The following is a 16141-nucleotide window of genomic DNA, read 5'->3' as shown; positions in this document are numbered from 1 at the left end:
AAAATAGTGGCTTCTCAGCACCCACCAGCTACAGCTGCCGATCAGCTGTTCGGGTGGTCGGGACAGGCGCTATGAGGAGGGTTGAGAGCAGCGGGTGGGCAGGGCCTCGGGGGAGCTGTTGGAGTGGGGTGGGAAGAGGCCGAGCAAGGCTGGGCCTTTGTGGGAGGGATGGAAAGAGGTGGAGTGAGGGCAGAGTCTTGGGGGAGAGGCGGACCGGGGGCGGGGCTTTGGGGTGGAGCACCCCCAGGGAAAAAGAAAACTCAGCGTCTATGGTGGTGACTCATCTTAATGGGTCCAGTACAGCCCCACACTGAAATGGATGCACAAGCACCAGAGATTGCCTGGTTGTTGTTGGGAATTCAGTGACAGCGGCGTAAGTTTGGAAGTTCAGAGTCCCTGATGGAGAATGCTCTGCCAACAACTCCCTCTCTTTAAAACCCTGCTGGCTCCTCTGTTGGACCCAGTGATGGAAATCTTCATCAGATGAAGATGCCACATCCACGTTGCAGTGGTGGGTGAATGAGTGGACATGTGTCCACACAGCCACATCGCGTATCTTGTCACAAGATCTATTTCCGTCTGTCCCAGAGGCTGCCCCTGAGCACCCTCTCCATAGCTCAGCACATGCCATCCAAAATCAGCGGCAACAGTGAGGTCTCCAGAGGACTCTGTGGGTGCCGGGGGGCTGGGTTTTCTCTTGGTTTGTCTTTGAGTTGGTTGGTTGATTTGTTTGTTTCTGAGGGCATGGGGGGTGTTTGTGTAGAAGAGGTGTCAGGGTTTTGAGAGTCAATCTTTCTGTGGTGGAAAGGGGTTTTGAAGAAGAAGATTTTACAGCATTTCCAAAAGATGGTGTAATTTTACACACACTCGGTTCCTGCCCCAAAGAGCTTTAATTTTAAGAAAACAAGCATCAAGTGAGGCATGTATGTGGATGGGTACAATCAAATATAGAGAGCGTTTGGTATACATATTTATCAGGGCTGTGAAGCAATTAAAAAATTAATCACAATTAATCGTGCTGTTAAACAATAATAGAATACCATTTATTTAAATATTTTTGGATGTTTTCTACATTTTCAAATATTGATTTAAATTACAACACAGAATACGAAGTGTACAGTGCTCACTTTATATTTATTTTTTTATTACAAACATTTGCACTGTAAAAAAGAAACTCAGTTCACCTAATACAAGTGCTGTATTGCAATCTCTTTATCATGAAAGTTGAACTTACAAATGTAGAATTATATAAAGAAGAATAACTGCACTTAACAATAAAACAAAGTAAAACTTTAGAGCCTACAAGTCCACTCAGTCCTACTTCTTGTTCAGCCACTCATGCAGACAAATAAGCATTCAGTGTTGGGGGAGGACAGGGGAGGGGGGAAGTAAGCAATGACTTGTGCAGGAGGAGGGTGATGAAGGTGTCTTGCTGCTGCTTCTGGAAGGGTGGTTTCTGGTACTGGGCTCGCCTCCTTTTACTGAGTTCGGTGGGCTCCCTTCAGCTTAGTGAGCTCTGGTTTGCAAGGGAGGGTGGGTTTTACCTCAGGGACTCAGCATAAAAATTGGAAGGGATCTCAAGAGGTCATCTAGTCCAGTCTGCTGCACTCCTGGCAGTACTAAGTATTATCTAGACCAGAGGTGGGCAAACTACAGCCCGCGGGCCACATCCTGCCCGCGGGACGCTCCTATCCGTCCCCTGGGTCTCTTTTATGGCCTGCTGCCATTATAGGTTTTCCCTTCTAGTGAGAGAATGGTATGGTAGATCTCAAATCAATGAAGGCTACACTCAGAAAGACCTCAAGACTTCTGGAATATGCTGCTCAAACAGTTTCACTTTTGTTTCTACTGCCTGTCCCTCCCTTCTCACATTTATCTCCAGACTTCTTCTCCTTGTCCAGATCTATTCCACCCCCAACAATCTTCTATTCACTGAACTTTTTGAAACTTTGCACTTTTAGAGAAAGGTAAGGGATTGACTCTGTGTACACAAATTTGCAGAGGGACAGTAGGGTTGAGGTCTGTTATTTCTCACCTCTGTATATTAATTTAAAAACACTTTTGCTGTTAACAAGCATGTTATCTCTGGAGACACAAATCCACCGTTTGAGAACTGCAAAACTAAGCATCTCTGATGGGATCTTCTAGACTGAGCACTGAGTCCCATTGGGTAGATAGAAAGATTAACCTAAATAATCTATACAGAAGCCCCTGAGATCCCAAAAGATTGGGTACCTAATCTATGAACTACTGGAACTCATTTACAAAACCTTTCTTAAACATTACATTGTCTCATACTGTAGAATTAGAATTTATAATCCCAATTCCATGATGAGATATCGTTGAGCTATAATGTATCTTAATTAAAATGATCTTTAGATAGGTTTTTTTTCCTCAAAAAGCATTTTATTAAAAAAATCCGATTTAAATAAAAAAATTCAGTTTTTATTTATTTATTTATTTATTAAATCATTGATTTTTATCCGCCCTGCTTCTCCAGACTAAACAAACCCAATTTTTTCAATTATCCCTTATGGGTCATGTTTTCTAGACCTTTAATCATTTTTGTTGCTTTTTGGACTTTCTCCAATTTGTCCACATCCTTCCTGAAATGTGGCGCCCAGAACTGGACACAATACTCCAGTTGAAGCCTAATCAGCGCGGGGTAGAGTGGAAGAATTACTTCTCGTGTCTTGCTTATAACACTGCTGCTAATACAGCCCAGAATGATATTCGGGTTTTTTTGCAACACTGTTACACTGTTGACTCATATTTACCTTGAGGTCCACTATAACCCCGAGATCCCTTTCCGCAGTACTCCTTCCTAGTCAGTCATTTCCCATTTGTATGTGTGCAACTGATTGTTCCTTCCTAAGTGGAGTACTTTGCATTTGCCTTTATTGAATTTCATCCTATTTACATCAGACTATTTCTCCAGTTTGTCCAGATCATTTTGAATTTTAATCCTGTCCTCCAAAGCACTTACAATGCCTCCCAGCTTGGTATTGCCCACAAACTTTATAAGTGTACTCTCTGTGCCATTATCTAAATCATACTGCAGGGGAGGAGAGGCTGGTGCAGGAAGGCTGAGCTCACCAGGCCATGTTCTCTATGGGATACACCCGGAGTGAGGGGCTGGCTAGGGCCAACGGGACACAACGCAGTGGGGTTGGTCCCGGGAGTGAGGGGCCGGCCGGGAACAATAGGGCCCGGCTGGCTAGAGTGCCAATAGATCCAGTTTTGCCCAGGACAGGCCCCTTTTTCATCTCTCTCCCAGACGTCCCTACTTCTTCGCCAAAACTGGGCATTTGTCCTGGCTTCAAGGCAGAACAGAGAGAGACGGCTGCTGCCTGGGGGTCAGCTGAAGCGGTGGGCAGTGCTGGCTTCAGAGCTGACACCTGGGTGGCACAGAGCTGGGAGGGGGGATCAGCCTCAGCTGGGGGGAGGCACGGAGCTCGGGGGGGGGGGGGGTTCAGCCCCAGCTACCGGCAGCACGGGACGGGGGGTCAGCCCCAGCTGTGGGCGGCCCAGGGCAGGGGGAAGGAGGGCTCAGCTCCAACTGCAGGTGGCACGGGGCTCAGCAGGCACGGAGCTCGGGGGGGGGAGGGCGTTCAGCCCCAGGCAGCTCGGGGCTCAGCCCCAGCTGCGGGAGGCTGGGGGTTAAAGGGTGGGGGTCAGCCCCCGAGCTCAGGAGGGGGGCATGGAGCTCGCCGTCAGCTCCAGCTCCAGCTCTGGGCGTTACAGGGCTGGGGGGGGGTTGACCCTGGCCTGGGCAGTGCGGAGCTCAGGGGGTGGGGGCGGCTCAGCCCCAGTCCTGGGAGGCTCCCCCCGCCACACCTATATGCAAGTGGCTCTTTTCTCTCCATCCATCAGCCATCGTCCCTGGTGCCTACTTGACGGCTTCATTAACCACAGGCTCAGCAGCAGCTATATTTAGAAGTTGGGAGGAGAATGTGCTTTTGGGCTGCGGACAGCCCATTAATCCAGCTCCCTCGCGCAATCACGATTGTCTGCTCTGATCTGGAGTGAGATCGATAGCAGTGTTTTCAGATGAGGAACACGCGTCTGTGAGCAGAGGGCAGGAGATGAGGGAACAGGTATACGGGAGAGAGACCTGAGGAAGAAATGGGAGCAGAGGGGCAGGGGAGAGGGCAGAGGGCCAAGAGAGGGGGCCAACAACGCATAAACGGGGGGACAAAGTGAGAGAACAGGCAAGACTTGAGGGAAAGAAGTGTCCCGAAGGAGGCATTGTCTTCTCTTCCCACTGATTACTAGTATATCGCAGCTGAAGAGTGGGTCCCTGCATACAACAGCCAGAGACTTGGGAAGTCTGGGGAAGGAGCTGGGGACAGACAGAGAGAAGAATGGAGAAGGAAACACAGAGGTGGGGTCTTTTATCCCATGGACTAGGAGTCTGGCCTTTGGGTGCCAGCTCCATTCTGAATGTCCCACAGTTTGGCCTGGTTCTCATCAGTCACTGCTGATCGTTTGACTCCAGTCCCACTCCCCACCCCAAAGAACTTTTAACAATGAGGCTAAAGCGGCAAAGAGGGGCTGTGACCAGGGGCATGTACACCCCATGGCCCCACCCCAGGCAGCCGGGTAGGGCTGTGACCAGGGCACACTTACCCCATGGTCCCGCCCCAAGCAGTTGGGTGAAGCTGGCACCGGGATCACACCTACCCCATGGCCCCACCCCAGGCAGCTGGGAACATGCCCAGCCCATGACCCGGCCCCAGGTGCCACTCTCACCTAATTCTGTAATGTATCTTGTTTACTTTCATGCCCAGCCTGCTGAGGGCTGGGAATAGAGACTGAGTGCTGGACAGCTGGGGCTCTGCACTCTGTCCTACTCATGCGGTTTGTGGGGATCTCAGACCCCTGCCTCGATGGTAGCTCTTTTGTGGGCAGCCTTGGACAAGACTCTCTGCTTTCCCCAAGCCATGGAGCTTTGATCTCCTTGCGTTACAAGAAGCCTGCCCATCTCTCCCGTCCCCTTCCATAGATGACTGCATCCTTTCTCCCTGCCAGCGCTCTCTCCTTCCCTGCCCCTCTCCGCCTGGCTCTTGCTCGTCTCCCTTCTTGTTGGCCTCCCTCTTGGTTATGATTGATGTCATATTGTAAACTCAAGACCTGTAGGAGCCAGCATGTTCCAAGCGGGCCATGGGTCCCTAGACATGTCTGTTATACAGAGAGAAGCTGCAAGGATAGTGCACATCTCAAAAGCCTTCTCCTCCTCCTGCAGGTTTGCCCCACGCTCTTGATGAGAGGGAATGCAGGAGCATAATTATGCAGGCTAAGAAAGACTCTGAAGAGCAACTAGCTAAGGATACAAAAACTAACATCAATCTTTTAAAAGTACATCAGAAGCAGGAAGCCTGCTAAACAATCATAGAATCATAGAATATCAGAGTTGGAAGGGACCTCAAGAGGTCATCTAGTCCAACCCCCTGCTCAAAGCAGGACCAATTCCCAGCTAAATCATCCCAGCCAGGGCTTTGTCAAGCCGGGCCTTAAAAACCTCCAAGGAAGGAGACTCCACCACCTCCCTAGGTAACGCATTCCAGTGTTTCACCACCCTCCTAGTGAAATAGTTTTTCCTGATATCCAACCTGGACCTCCCCCACTGCAACTTGAGACCATTGCTCCTTGTTCTGTCATCTGCCACCACTGAGAACAGCCGAGCTCCATCCTCTTTGGAACCCCCCTTCAGGTAGTTGAAGGCTGCTATCAAATCCCCCCTCATTCTTCTCTTCTGGAGACTAAACAATCCCAGTTCTCTCAGCCTCTCCTCATAAGTCATGTGCTCCAGACCCCTAATCATTTTTGTTGCCCTCCGCTGGACTCTTTCCAATTTTTCCACATCCTTCTTGTAGTGTGGGGCCCAAAACTGGACACAGTATTCCAGATGAGGCCTCACCAATGTCGAATAAAGGGGAACGATCACGTTCCTCGATCTGCTGGCAATGCCCCTACTTATACAGCCCAAAATGCCGTTAGCCTTCTTGGCAACAAGAGCACACTGTTGACTCATATCCAGCTTCTCGTCCACTGTGACCCCTAGGTCCTTTTCAGCAGAACTGCTACCTAGCCATTCGGTCCCTAGTCTGTAGCAGTGCATGGGATTCTTCCGTCCTAAGTGCAGGACTCTGCACTTGTCCTTGTTGAACCTCATCAGGTTTTTTTCTGCCCAATCCTCTAATTTGTCTAGGTCCCTCTGTATCCGATCCCTACCCTCTAGTGTATCTACCACGCCTCCTAGTTTAGTGTCATCTGCAAACTTGCTGAGAGTGCAGTCCACACCATCCTCCAGATCATTAATAAAGATATTAAACAAAACCGGCCCCAGGACCGACCCTTGGGGCACTCCACTTGAAACCGGCTGCCAACTAGACATGGAGCCATTGATCACTACCCGTTGAGCCCGACGATCTAGCCAGCTTTCTATCCACCATACAGTCCAGTAAGCCTAACTTCAGTACCAGGGAAATTGATTGAAACTATAGTAAAGAGCAGAATTATCAGACACATAGATGAACACAGTATGTTGGAGAAGAGTCAACATGGCTTTTGTAAAGGAAAATCATGCCTCACCAATTTACTAGAATTCTTTGTGGGGGACAACAAACGTGGATAAAAGTGATCCGGTGGATATAGTGTACTTAGACTTTCAGCAAGCCTTTGATAAGGTCCCTCACCAAAGGCTCTTAAGCAAAGTAAGCAGTCATGGGATAAGGGGGTATGTCCTCTCCTGGATCAGTAACTGGTTAAAAGACAGGAAACAAACGGTAGGAATAAATGATCAGTTTTCACAATGGAAAGAGGTAAATAGTGGGGTCTCCCAGGGATCTGTGCGGGGATCAGTGCTGTTCAACGTATTCATAAATGATCTGGGAAAGGAGGTAAACAGTGAGGTGCCAAAATTTGCAGATGATACAAAACTACTCAAGGTAGTAAAGTCCAAAGCAGACTGCAAAGAGTTACAAAGAGATCTCACAAAACTGGGTGATTGAACAGTAAAATGGCAGATGAAATTCAGTGTTGATAAATGCAAAGTAATGCATATTAGAAAAACGAATCCCAACTATACATACAAAATAATGGCATCTAAATTAGCTGTTACCACTTAAGAAAGAGATCCTGGAGTCATCGTGGATAGTTCTCTGAAAACATCTGTTCAACATGCAGGAGCAGTCAAAAAAGCTGACAAAATGTTAGGAACCGTTAGGAAAGGGACAGATAATAAGACAGAAAATAAAATGCAGCTGCATAAATCTCTGGTACGCCCACACCTTAAATACTTCGTGCAGTTCTGGTCACCCCATCTTATAAAAGATACATTAGAATTGGAAAAAGTACAGAGAAGGCAGCAGAAATGATTAGAGGGATGAAACAGCTTCCATGTGAGGAGAGATTAAAAAGACTGGGACTGTTCAGCTTGGAAAAGAGACGACTAAGGGGGGATATGATAGAGGTCTATAAAATCATGACTGGGATGGAGAAAGTGAATAGGGACGTGTTATTTACTCCTTCACATAACAGAATGAAATTAATAGGTGGCAGGTTTAAAACAACCATAAGGAAGTATTTCTTCACACAATACACGGTCAATCTGTGGAACTCATTGCCGGGGGATGTTGTGAAGCCAAAATTGTAACTGGATTAAAAAAATAATTAGATAAGATAATGGAGGATGGGTCCATCAATGGCTGTTAGTCAAGAAGGTCAGGGACGCAACTCCAGGCTCTGGGTGTCTGGCTGCCTGAAGCTGGGACTGGATGACAAGGGGGTGGATCACTCGATAGTTGCCCTGTTCTGTTCATATCCTCTGAAGCAATTTGCACAGACCACTGTTGGAAGACAGGACACTGGGCTAGCTGTACCATTGGCCATTCCTATGTTCTCACTTTGCCCCTAAGATAGAGACAGACGCTGGTGAAGAGTTTCTGGTAACAGGCTGCTACGCGATCCCTGCAGTTGCTGCCTGGACACTTCTGGATCCAGTAGTTTGGAGGGGAGGGAGGAGGCAGTCTGTGATGGCCAATGCAGCCACTTCTCTGAGGGCATGGCCAGGTGCCCCTTGCAAATTCTTGGGACTTTCTTCATCCAAGGCTGCATCATGTTTCTTGATGTTCTGTCACTAGCAGAGTTCATGGGAGTGTTTCCAGGTATACAGGCTGAGGGGGCACCTAGGGTGACCAGATAGCAAGGGGACAGGGGGTGGGAGGTAATAAGTGCTTATATATGACAAAGCCCTGAATATCGGGACTGTCCCTATAAAATCGGGATATCAGGTCACCCTAGGGGCACCTGTTCCCAGGGCGGAATGTGAGCAGGATGGTGAGTCACTGTGAGTGATCTTGGAGTCAGGATAACAGCAACCCTTTTGCAGGTGTCTGTTCACTGTTTGCATCGCGTTATTGCCCTAGCAAGCTGTTAACATCTTCATCTCCAGACACAAAGTGACCTCTTGCCAATAAGCGTGTTGTTAATTCCTTGGCTCTCGGAGCCAGCTTTCCCCAGGGTCGCAGGGACGAGGTTCAGTGGAGGATCAGCCAGGCACAGGACTGTGAGGATTCACGTGGCGGCCTCAGCCCCCGTCGTACCTGTGTCCATCTCCAGGAAGTCTCTCTCGGGATTAGGTAAATGTCTTCCACTAATGAGCCCAACAACAGGACCAAAGAAGGCAAAATAATGAGTCAGACAGCGATGGCAGCCGAGTTGACAAGGCTGGTTTTGTGCAGAGCGTTCGTGTGCACTGTGCCGATCTGCAGTTCTGTCACTACACGCTGGTCACGGGGATGGAACTGCTGGAGTCCGATACGCTCAGCACCTGCGGGACCACTGCAGGCATCTGCCAGGCTGTCACTGTGGACTTTGCCACCTACGTGGGACGGCGCCAGGTGCATGCCCTGCTTACTGCGCTCTCACCGTCTCTTTGCACCCAGTGTATCCAAAGTATTTCCGCCACCGCATCTTCTGCACACTGCGTGCACCATCCTGCCAGTTCGTCACCACACTGCAGGTGTGCACATGTCAGCAGCACAGCATGGCTGTTTCTTCTAGACTCGTCACGCGCACCGGGACACTGTAAGCGTTAGCCGTGTTCTCACTGTGCACTTCCCCCTCGCACTGGGGTTCTGTGCATGTGGGCACCTGCCCCGTGCTCGCCACCCGCTCCAGAGCACCGGCTGTCTCAGGGCACTCACCGTGTAGGTGGGACACTGCTGCAATCTGTCGTACTCTCACTGGGTTCTCACTACCACCTACTGGGTGACTTGGGGCACTTATCCTCGAGATGGCATCCCCCTGGGCATGGCTGTGCCCTCACTACACGCTTGCCGTAGCAGTCTATTGCTCAGCCGCTATAGAGATGGGTGTGGTATAAATGCCTGGGGTGATGGATGCGGAGAGAGATGCGTGTCTGCTGTGGTTGCCACCTATGAGACATTACTGTCACATCTGCCCTAGTCTATGTTCTATTAGGCTCTTATGCTGTGCTATCATTATGGTATCTGGGCACTTTCAGTAACTTGTTGAGTAACAAGACTAGTCTCTTTCACATGTGGGTCTTTCGCCATTTCTCTCACTGGACGGTAAATTGTACTGTGTGTTTGTAGTCTGTAAGTATGGTGGGATACATGTGTTAATTTGCTGTTGTGCTCATTCTGCCAGCTGGCCTCCCTGGACGGGCCCCCCATCGGTGCCCGCTCTGCTGGCTTGCTGCACTGTACAGCCCCTGTTCTCCACGAGCATGGAGCGATGTGACTGTAAAGCACTCACCACCCTCTCGAGGCTCATCCCAGCTACTGCCTGGGTCGTCCAGGTGCTCATTATGCACAAGAACAGCGCCTGGGACCGTCTTATTCTGTGCTCAGCCCATGCTGACCCGGCACATGTCGACCACGGGAACCCAGAGAAGGTGTTACCTACATGCAGGCCCTGCAGAGCTATTCGGAGGCAGAATCTATCTGCTTTCCTGGACAGAGCCCTTCTGTCAGCCCAAGTCTCAGATTAGCTGATAACAGGCTCTATTTGGAACATCTGCTTGATCAAGACTCGCAGATTATCCGAGCTGCTGAGACAAGAACGGGAAGGCCAGAAGGTTAAATGTCTGACTAAACAGCAGCCCCAGCTTTGGAGTTTCCTGAAGTCTCTCAACTGTGCGGTGAGATTCCCCTCTGCTGGGGACAGGGAGATACTACAGGGCAGAGGAAAGACACCTCCTGCTGCATCACTCAGTTCCCGAATGGGCCTTTCTGGTTCCTGGGACAAGGGACTGCTCACAGCTCCTAGCACAGGAAGGAGATGAATGGGGAATCCACAGATCACAGCTGATTGTGCATGGCTGCAGCTAGCACACTTCGGAGGAGGTGGAGGGGCATGGTTTGGTATGCAGGAGGCAGCAGGCACAGAGCATCACATGCCTGGGGGATCGGGAAGAATGTGCTAGGGGTGGGGCGCACAGAGGAGCATCACCCTGAGTGTCCACACCACGAAAGAAGACGTTGCTGTGAGATTTCAGTCCCCGCCCCACCTCTTTTCAAGCAAAGCATTTAGCCAGCAGATTCTCCCTAGATGCAGGAAGGATCGTTGTGTCATGATCAGTGGAAGTGGAGTCAGAGGGTGCATGTCCCCTGAAGGGACTGTTATTGATGGGACACAGGGAACTCGGGAGCTGGGCTGGAAGCAAACAGCCACATGGGCAGAGCAATGCACAGAGTTTAATGAAGTCCCACTTGTTCAGCTTAACTTTCATTCAGCTTCACGCATTACCAATAAAACACGGTGTCAGTGTCTGAGCAGTGCATTCTCTGTGCGTTCTCTGGAGTGCAGCAGCTGGCAGCGTGAGCCCTGGAATGCAGTCTCAAGTCCCCTGAAGTCCTGGGTTTTGCAGACACAAACCTAGATCAGCGATGGAGCCAGTGGAACTGTACACCGACCTGGCCATGCAGGAGAGTAAAGTTGTTGTTTTCCCTTATTGGGGAACAAGGCAGAGATGTCTACACCGCTCGGAAGCTCCTCACTTGCCTCAGAGCAATCCTGGAGCCCTGGACCCATTGCTCCCCAAAGTGGAAGGGATCTGGTATCTCACTGGAGACAAAGCTGAAGTGGAGGGAATAGACTCCTGGGTTACTGCCTCACACACACTGGCTGCTACATGCAGTTCTGGGGACTCTCTAATTCAGGCACTTAGGGTCAATCACCATGTGCAGGAGCGGCTGCTCCAGGACATCAGTCTCACACTAGACAGGTGCCTAGATATGGGGTGTGCAGCAGGAAGCCTCAAGAGGAAGGATGGAAGTCCTGGGAGGCATGACACCCCCCAGAAGAACACGCAGGAAGACAACAGCAAAGGAGAGCAGGCAGCCAGGGTTCCATCCCATAGCGAGATGCATTTACTGCGGGAAACAGCCTGAGCTGATAAAGGAGACGTGCCCTGCACTAGGCCGGCATTGCAAGGAATGTGGCAAGTTGAATCGTGTTAGCCATGTGTGCAAGAGCAGAGGAAGATCTCAAAATGATTCAGTCAGATGAGTACAAGTGGGGGCTGGCACATCAGCCAGCGGTGATGACATCATGACTCTCTCCAGTCCAAGAGCATATCTTGTTCAGGCTGTTGGGACAGGAAACCAACAAGGGATGATACCAACCTCCATGCATAATAGAGAAACAGCCACGGCAATTTCACTGGATAGAAGGGCCTTCTGCAACACGGTTCCTTGGGATGTACTGTACTCGATCACCCCCATGAAAAAGAGCAGTGGCAATCTAACAATGTACAATCAGAGCATAATGCAGCCCATAGGAGAATGAGACCTCATAGTAACTAGCCTGAAAAATGCCAGACGGGCCAGCTGAAATTTGTGGTGGTGGATGGGAAGCGCCGCATTTCCCTTTTGGGGAATACTGCCATACAAGCCATGGACCTGATCAGGGTGCAGCATCAGAACTTTATAACTGCAGTGCAAGAAGCAAAAGGGACACTCCCATGGACAACGGAGACAATTTTAAAAGCCCATGGGGATGTTTTCAAAGGCAATGGGTGCCTGTAAGGGAAGCTGCGACTAGAAGTAGGCCCCACAGTGAAACCCTTTCCAGGAAGGAAAATTCCAGTGGCACTATGTAATCCTGCATGCCTGGAGCATGAACGTATACAGAGCAGGGGTATCCTAGCTCCTGCAGAGGCCAGTGTGGCCTGGGTAAGCAGCATGATGGTGATAAAGGAGCCATCAGGCAATTATGTATCTGCACAGTCCCTATGCCAGTGAACCAGGCCTTGAGAAGATACCACTATCCACTGCCTGTCATTGATGACATCTTGCCAGAATTGCCCAAGCCAGAATCCTTACAGTGTATGGTGTAAGGAAATGGGTTTTGGCACATCAGCCTGGATACAGAGTCCAGCATGCTGACAGCCTTCGCAACACCATTTGATTGCTACGGATGGCTGTGCATGCCAATAGGTATAAGCCCAGCACCAGAGCAATTCCAGAGACGGCTCAGCCAAGCACCAGAAGAATTGGCTGGGGTGAGAGTAATTCCAGATAATATCCTCGTCATAGGTGAAGGGAGTAATGACAGAACAAGACCACAACACAAAACTACAAGCTTTTTTTGCAGCTATGCAGGGATAAGAACATAAACTCAACCCAGAAAAAATCTGACTTCAACAGTGTACTTCTAGCAAGGAGAGCCACAGATACTCCAGTGTGATAAATTGGGAAATGGATTGAGTATAGCTCTTTTGTAGGAGCAGCCAGTCGCTTAGCCAGTTGAATCCTGTCAGAGAGAGAACAAGGGAATGCCCAAATAGTAAAAGACCTTCTGGCTGTGGCATTTGGAGTGGAACAATTCCATCAGTGCCCCTATGGCTGCCCAGCAATAGTGCCATCAGACCACAAATCGCTAGAGATAATCATGGCAAAGCCCCTTCTGAGTGCTCCAGAGAGATTGCAGTGCATGTGGATGCACCTCCAGCACTACCAGGCAGAGCTCAGATCTTGTCCAGGATGATTACTGGAGTTAGCTGGCAGCCTGAGCTGGGCATATAGACCCAGCATTGGTAAGTTGGGGGAAGGGGATCAGAACATAGTGCAGTGTGTTAATGGAGTCAATCTCCAGTTTCAGCAGTGAAACTGATGGAAACCAAAGAGGCTACAGAAAAGGACACCCAACTACAGCCAGTCAAGAGAGCGATACTAGCAGGTGGCCAGAAGACAAAATCCAGGTACTGTAGGAGTAGAATCCTACGTTCAAATTAAAGATGAGTTGAGTGTGTAAGATGGAATATATTTCGAGGACAGAAATCTGCTGTCCCACCTCATTACCTAAGGATGTTGTGCAAAAAATACACACCTCACACCTAGGCATTGACAGCTACCCTAGACAGGCTTGTGAGTGAGTTACTGGCTGGGAATGAATACCCAACTTCACAGCTTTATAGAGGGGAGTGACACCACTTGTCGGCTGATAACTGCCAGCAGAAGCAGAGTCTGTTGCCACAGGAGCTGCCCACCCGGCCAGAGGAAAAGGTGGTAGTGGGCTTACTTACCGCCAAGAAAAAGCAGTACTTGATAACAGTGGACTACTTTTCAGATTTTTGGGAGGTTGCTGCCCTGCACGATACAAGAAGCAGGCCTCTGATTGGCAAACTAAATGTAAATTTGTACATCTAGGAACAAAGAGTGAAGCCATATTTACACAATGGGGGACTCTATTCTGGAAGCAGTGACTCTGAAAAAGATTTGGGGGATCATGGTGGATAATCAGTGATCATGAGCTCCCAGTGCAATGCTGTGGCCAAAAGGGGTAATGTGATCCTTGGATACAGAAACAGGTGAATCTCAAGGAGAAGCAGAGAGGTTATTTTACATCTGTCTTTGACACTGATGTGACTGCTGCTGGAATACTGTGTCTAGTACTGGTGTCCACAATTCAAGACGGGTGTTGATAAATTGGTGAGAGTTCAGAGAAGATCCACGGGAATGATTAAAGCGTTAGAAAACATGCCACATAGCAGTAGATTGAAGGAGCTCAATCTGTATAGCTTAACAAAGAGAAGGTTAAAGGGTGACTTGATTGCAATTTACAAGTACATACATGAGGAACAAATATTTAATAATGAGCTCTTCAGTTTAGCCAAGAAACCTACAGCACAATCCAATGGCTGGAAGTTGAAGCTAGAGAAATTCAGACTGGAAATAAAGCACAATTTTTTGACAGTGAGAATAATGAACCATTGGAGCGGTTGTGGTGGATTCTCCATCACTGACAGTTTTTAAATCCACATTGGATGTTTGTCTTTAAAAAACTGCTCTGGGAATTATTTGGGGGCAGTTCTCTGGCCAGTGTTACACAGGAGGTCACAATGGTCCCTTCTGGCCTGGGAAGGTTCATATATATCTGTGAACAACTGAAGGCTGTCTTTATGAGATGTGGCATTCCGGACACTATATTCACTCACAACAGTCAACAAACCCCAACCTATCTTGGAAGAATTCAAGTAATTTGCACACAAATGGGAGTTTGGCCACACCTCCTCCCCAGCACACCCATAGAGTAATGGTAAGGTGGAATCAGCTGTGAAAACAACCAAGAGGCTGTTTCTTCTGGATCAGATCCCTTGTTAGCATTTTTGGCACATGGGAATACCAAACAGGCCAGCACGGGCAGTGGGGGGAAGGACCAAAATCCTGGTATCAAGGAGAGGAGACCTGTTGCAGCCAGAAGGATGAAGATGCCGCCCAGAGGAGCTGGCCGACACTCAGAGAAAGCATGAACTAGAGTACGACAGATCTGCCAAGGACCTGCCAGCCTTGGAGACAGGCACTTCTGTGAAGATCCAGCCATTAGCGAGACACCAGCAGGAGTGGACTAAAGGAGTTGTGAGGAGCCAGCAGACACAGCCCCCAGAGAGAGCTGAGAGAAATACAGAGCTCGTCACTGGATGGAGAAAGAGAGAAGCACCCAGAGGCAGCCCCGCAGGGAGGAGGGAGACTCCACAGAGAGACAGGTGACAGGGAGACAGAGAGAGGTCACTTCTGTTGTGGTCACCTGGTGAGAAGACTATTTATCTCAAAGACTGTGTAAGCAGCTGAGTCTGTGTTACAGACGAGACGGCAGCTTGGGTATGTTGGGCTAGATAACCTCCTGAGGTCCCTTCCAACCCTGATATTCTATGATTCTATGTGCTAGCAACCTCTGGCCAAAGGGACATGGGGTGAGGGTCTGGGCATCAGTTATTTGTTTTTAATTATTGTTAAAATGTTCAAAAATAGGGAAGATGTATCGTGATTCGTGGAACTGGAGTCGGAGGGCCCATGTTCCGTGGAGGGACTGTTATTGGCAGGACCCAAAGAAGACACGGGGAATGCTGGAGGCAACTCGGCCAGAGGTACAGAGCAGTGCACCGGTTTAATGAAGTTCCACTTGTTCAATGTAACCTGCATTCAGCGTCACTCTTCGCTAATGAAACAGTCGTAAGGCAGGAAGCTGGAGTTGTGAATGCCTCGATGGAGCCCACATCCTATCCGCTTACACAGGAAAGGCTAGGGTTTGACTCTGATCTGTGAGGGTCTGTCAGTACAGCTCTTTGCTAAGCTGCCATATTGATGGGATGGGTACCCCACACCGGTGAGCAGGGATCTCCTCATTCCTGGGCTGCTGTTCCTGGAAGTGCGTGTTTTTGATCCCCATCTCTGAGAGTCAGGCCAGGGCTGTTCCTGTTGTAGAGGGCTCGGGGTTTCTTCTGCCACTCAAAGGTCTAACTGCCCTGGTCTCACAACTGGGATCATAAAAGTGTTCATGGGGCAGTTCACATCTTAACAGCGAGATCATCCTGGAGTCCTGCCCCCCTTCACCATTGCACAGAGCACATCCTCTCCCATTCCTGGTTACTCAGCGTCCCTGGGACAGGCAAAGGCAGCTGCTTATTTAGCAGATGTGTGTTTCTAAGTGTTTTGAATATAAGAAATGTTTGTTATGTCCTTTGTGGAGAAAAAGCACCTCTCACTGTCTAGTTTTGTCCTTCAATTCATCCTCCCTTCCCATCTGTTTTGTTCTTCTCCCTCACCCTACACATGCTATGGAACATGGGAGCTGCTAGGTTAGATCAGACCAGTGCTCCTTTAATGTAGTA

The 16141-nt window shown here is 49.2% G+C and overlaps 1 protein-coding gene across 2 annotated transcripts in view; it reads left to right on the top strand.

Annotated features, from left to right (window-relative positions):
• SHANK3 (SH3 and multiple ankyrin repeat domains 3) overlaps window positions 1-16141 on the top strand; it is a gene marked incomplete in the record, with an annotated part of 197915 nt that overhangs the window by 50611 nt on the left and 131163 nt on the right. Inside the window, 1 exon segment of one of the 2 annotated variants that reach the window (XM_034763551.1) lies at window positions 8514-8642. Coding sequence (XP_034619442.1) covers window positions 8514-8642 — 129 coding nt within the window. 2 annotated transcript variants of the gene reach the window in all.

This window comes from Trachemys scripta, chromosome 1 (assembly GCF_013100865.1).
Source record: "Trachemys scripta elegans isolate TJP31775 chromosome 1, CAS_Tse_1.0, whole genome shotgun sequence".
Taxonomy (NCBI): domain Eukaryota; kingdom Metazoa; phylum Chordata; order Testudines; family Emydidae; genus Trachemys; species Trachemys scripta.
Note: the sequence above shows the minus strand (reverse complement) of the source record. Positions and strands in the feature narration are given on the sequence as shown.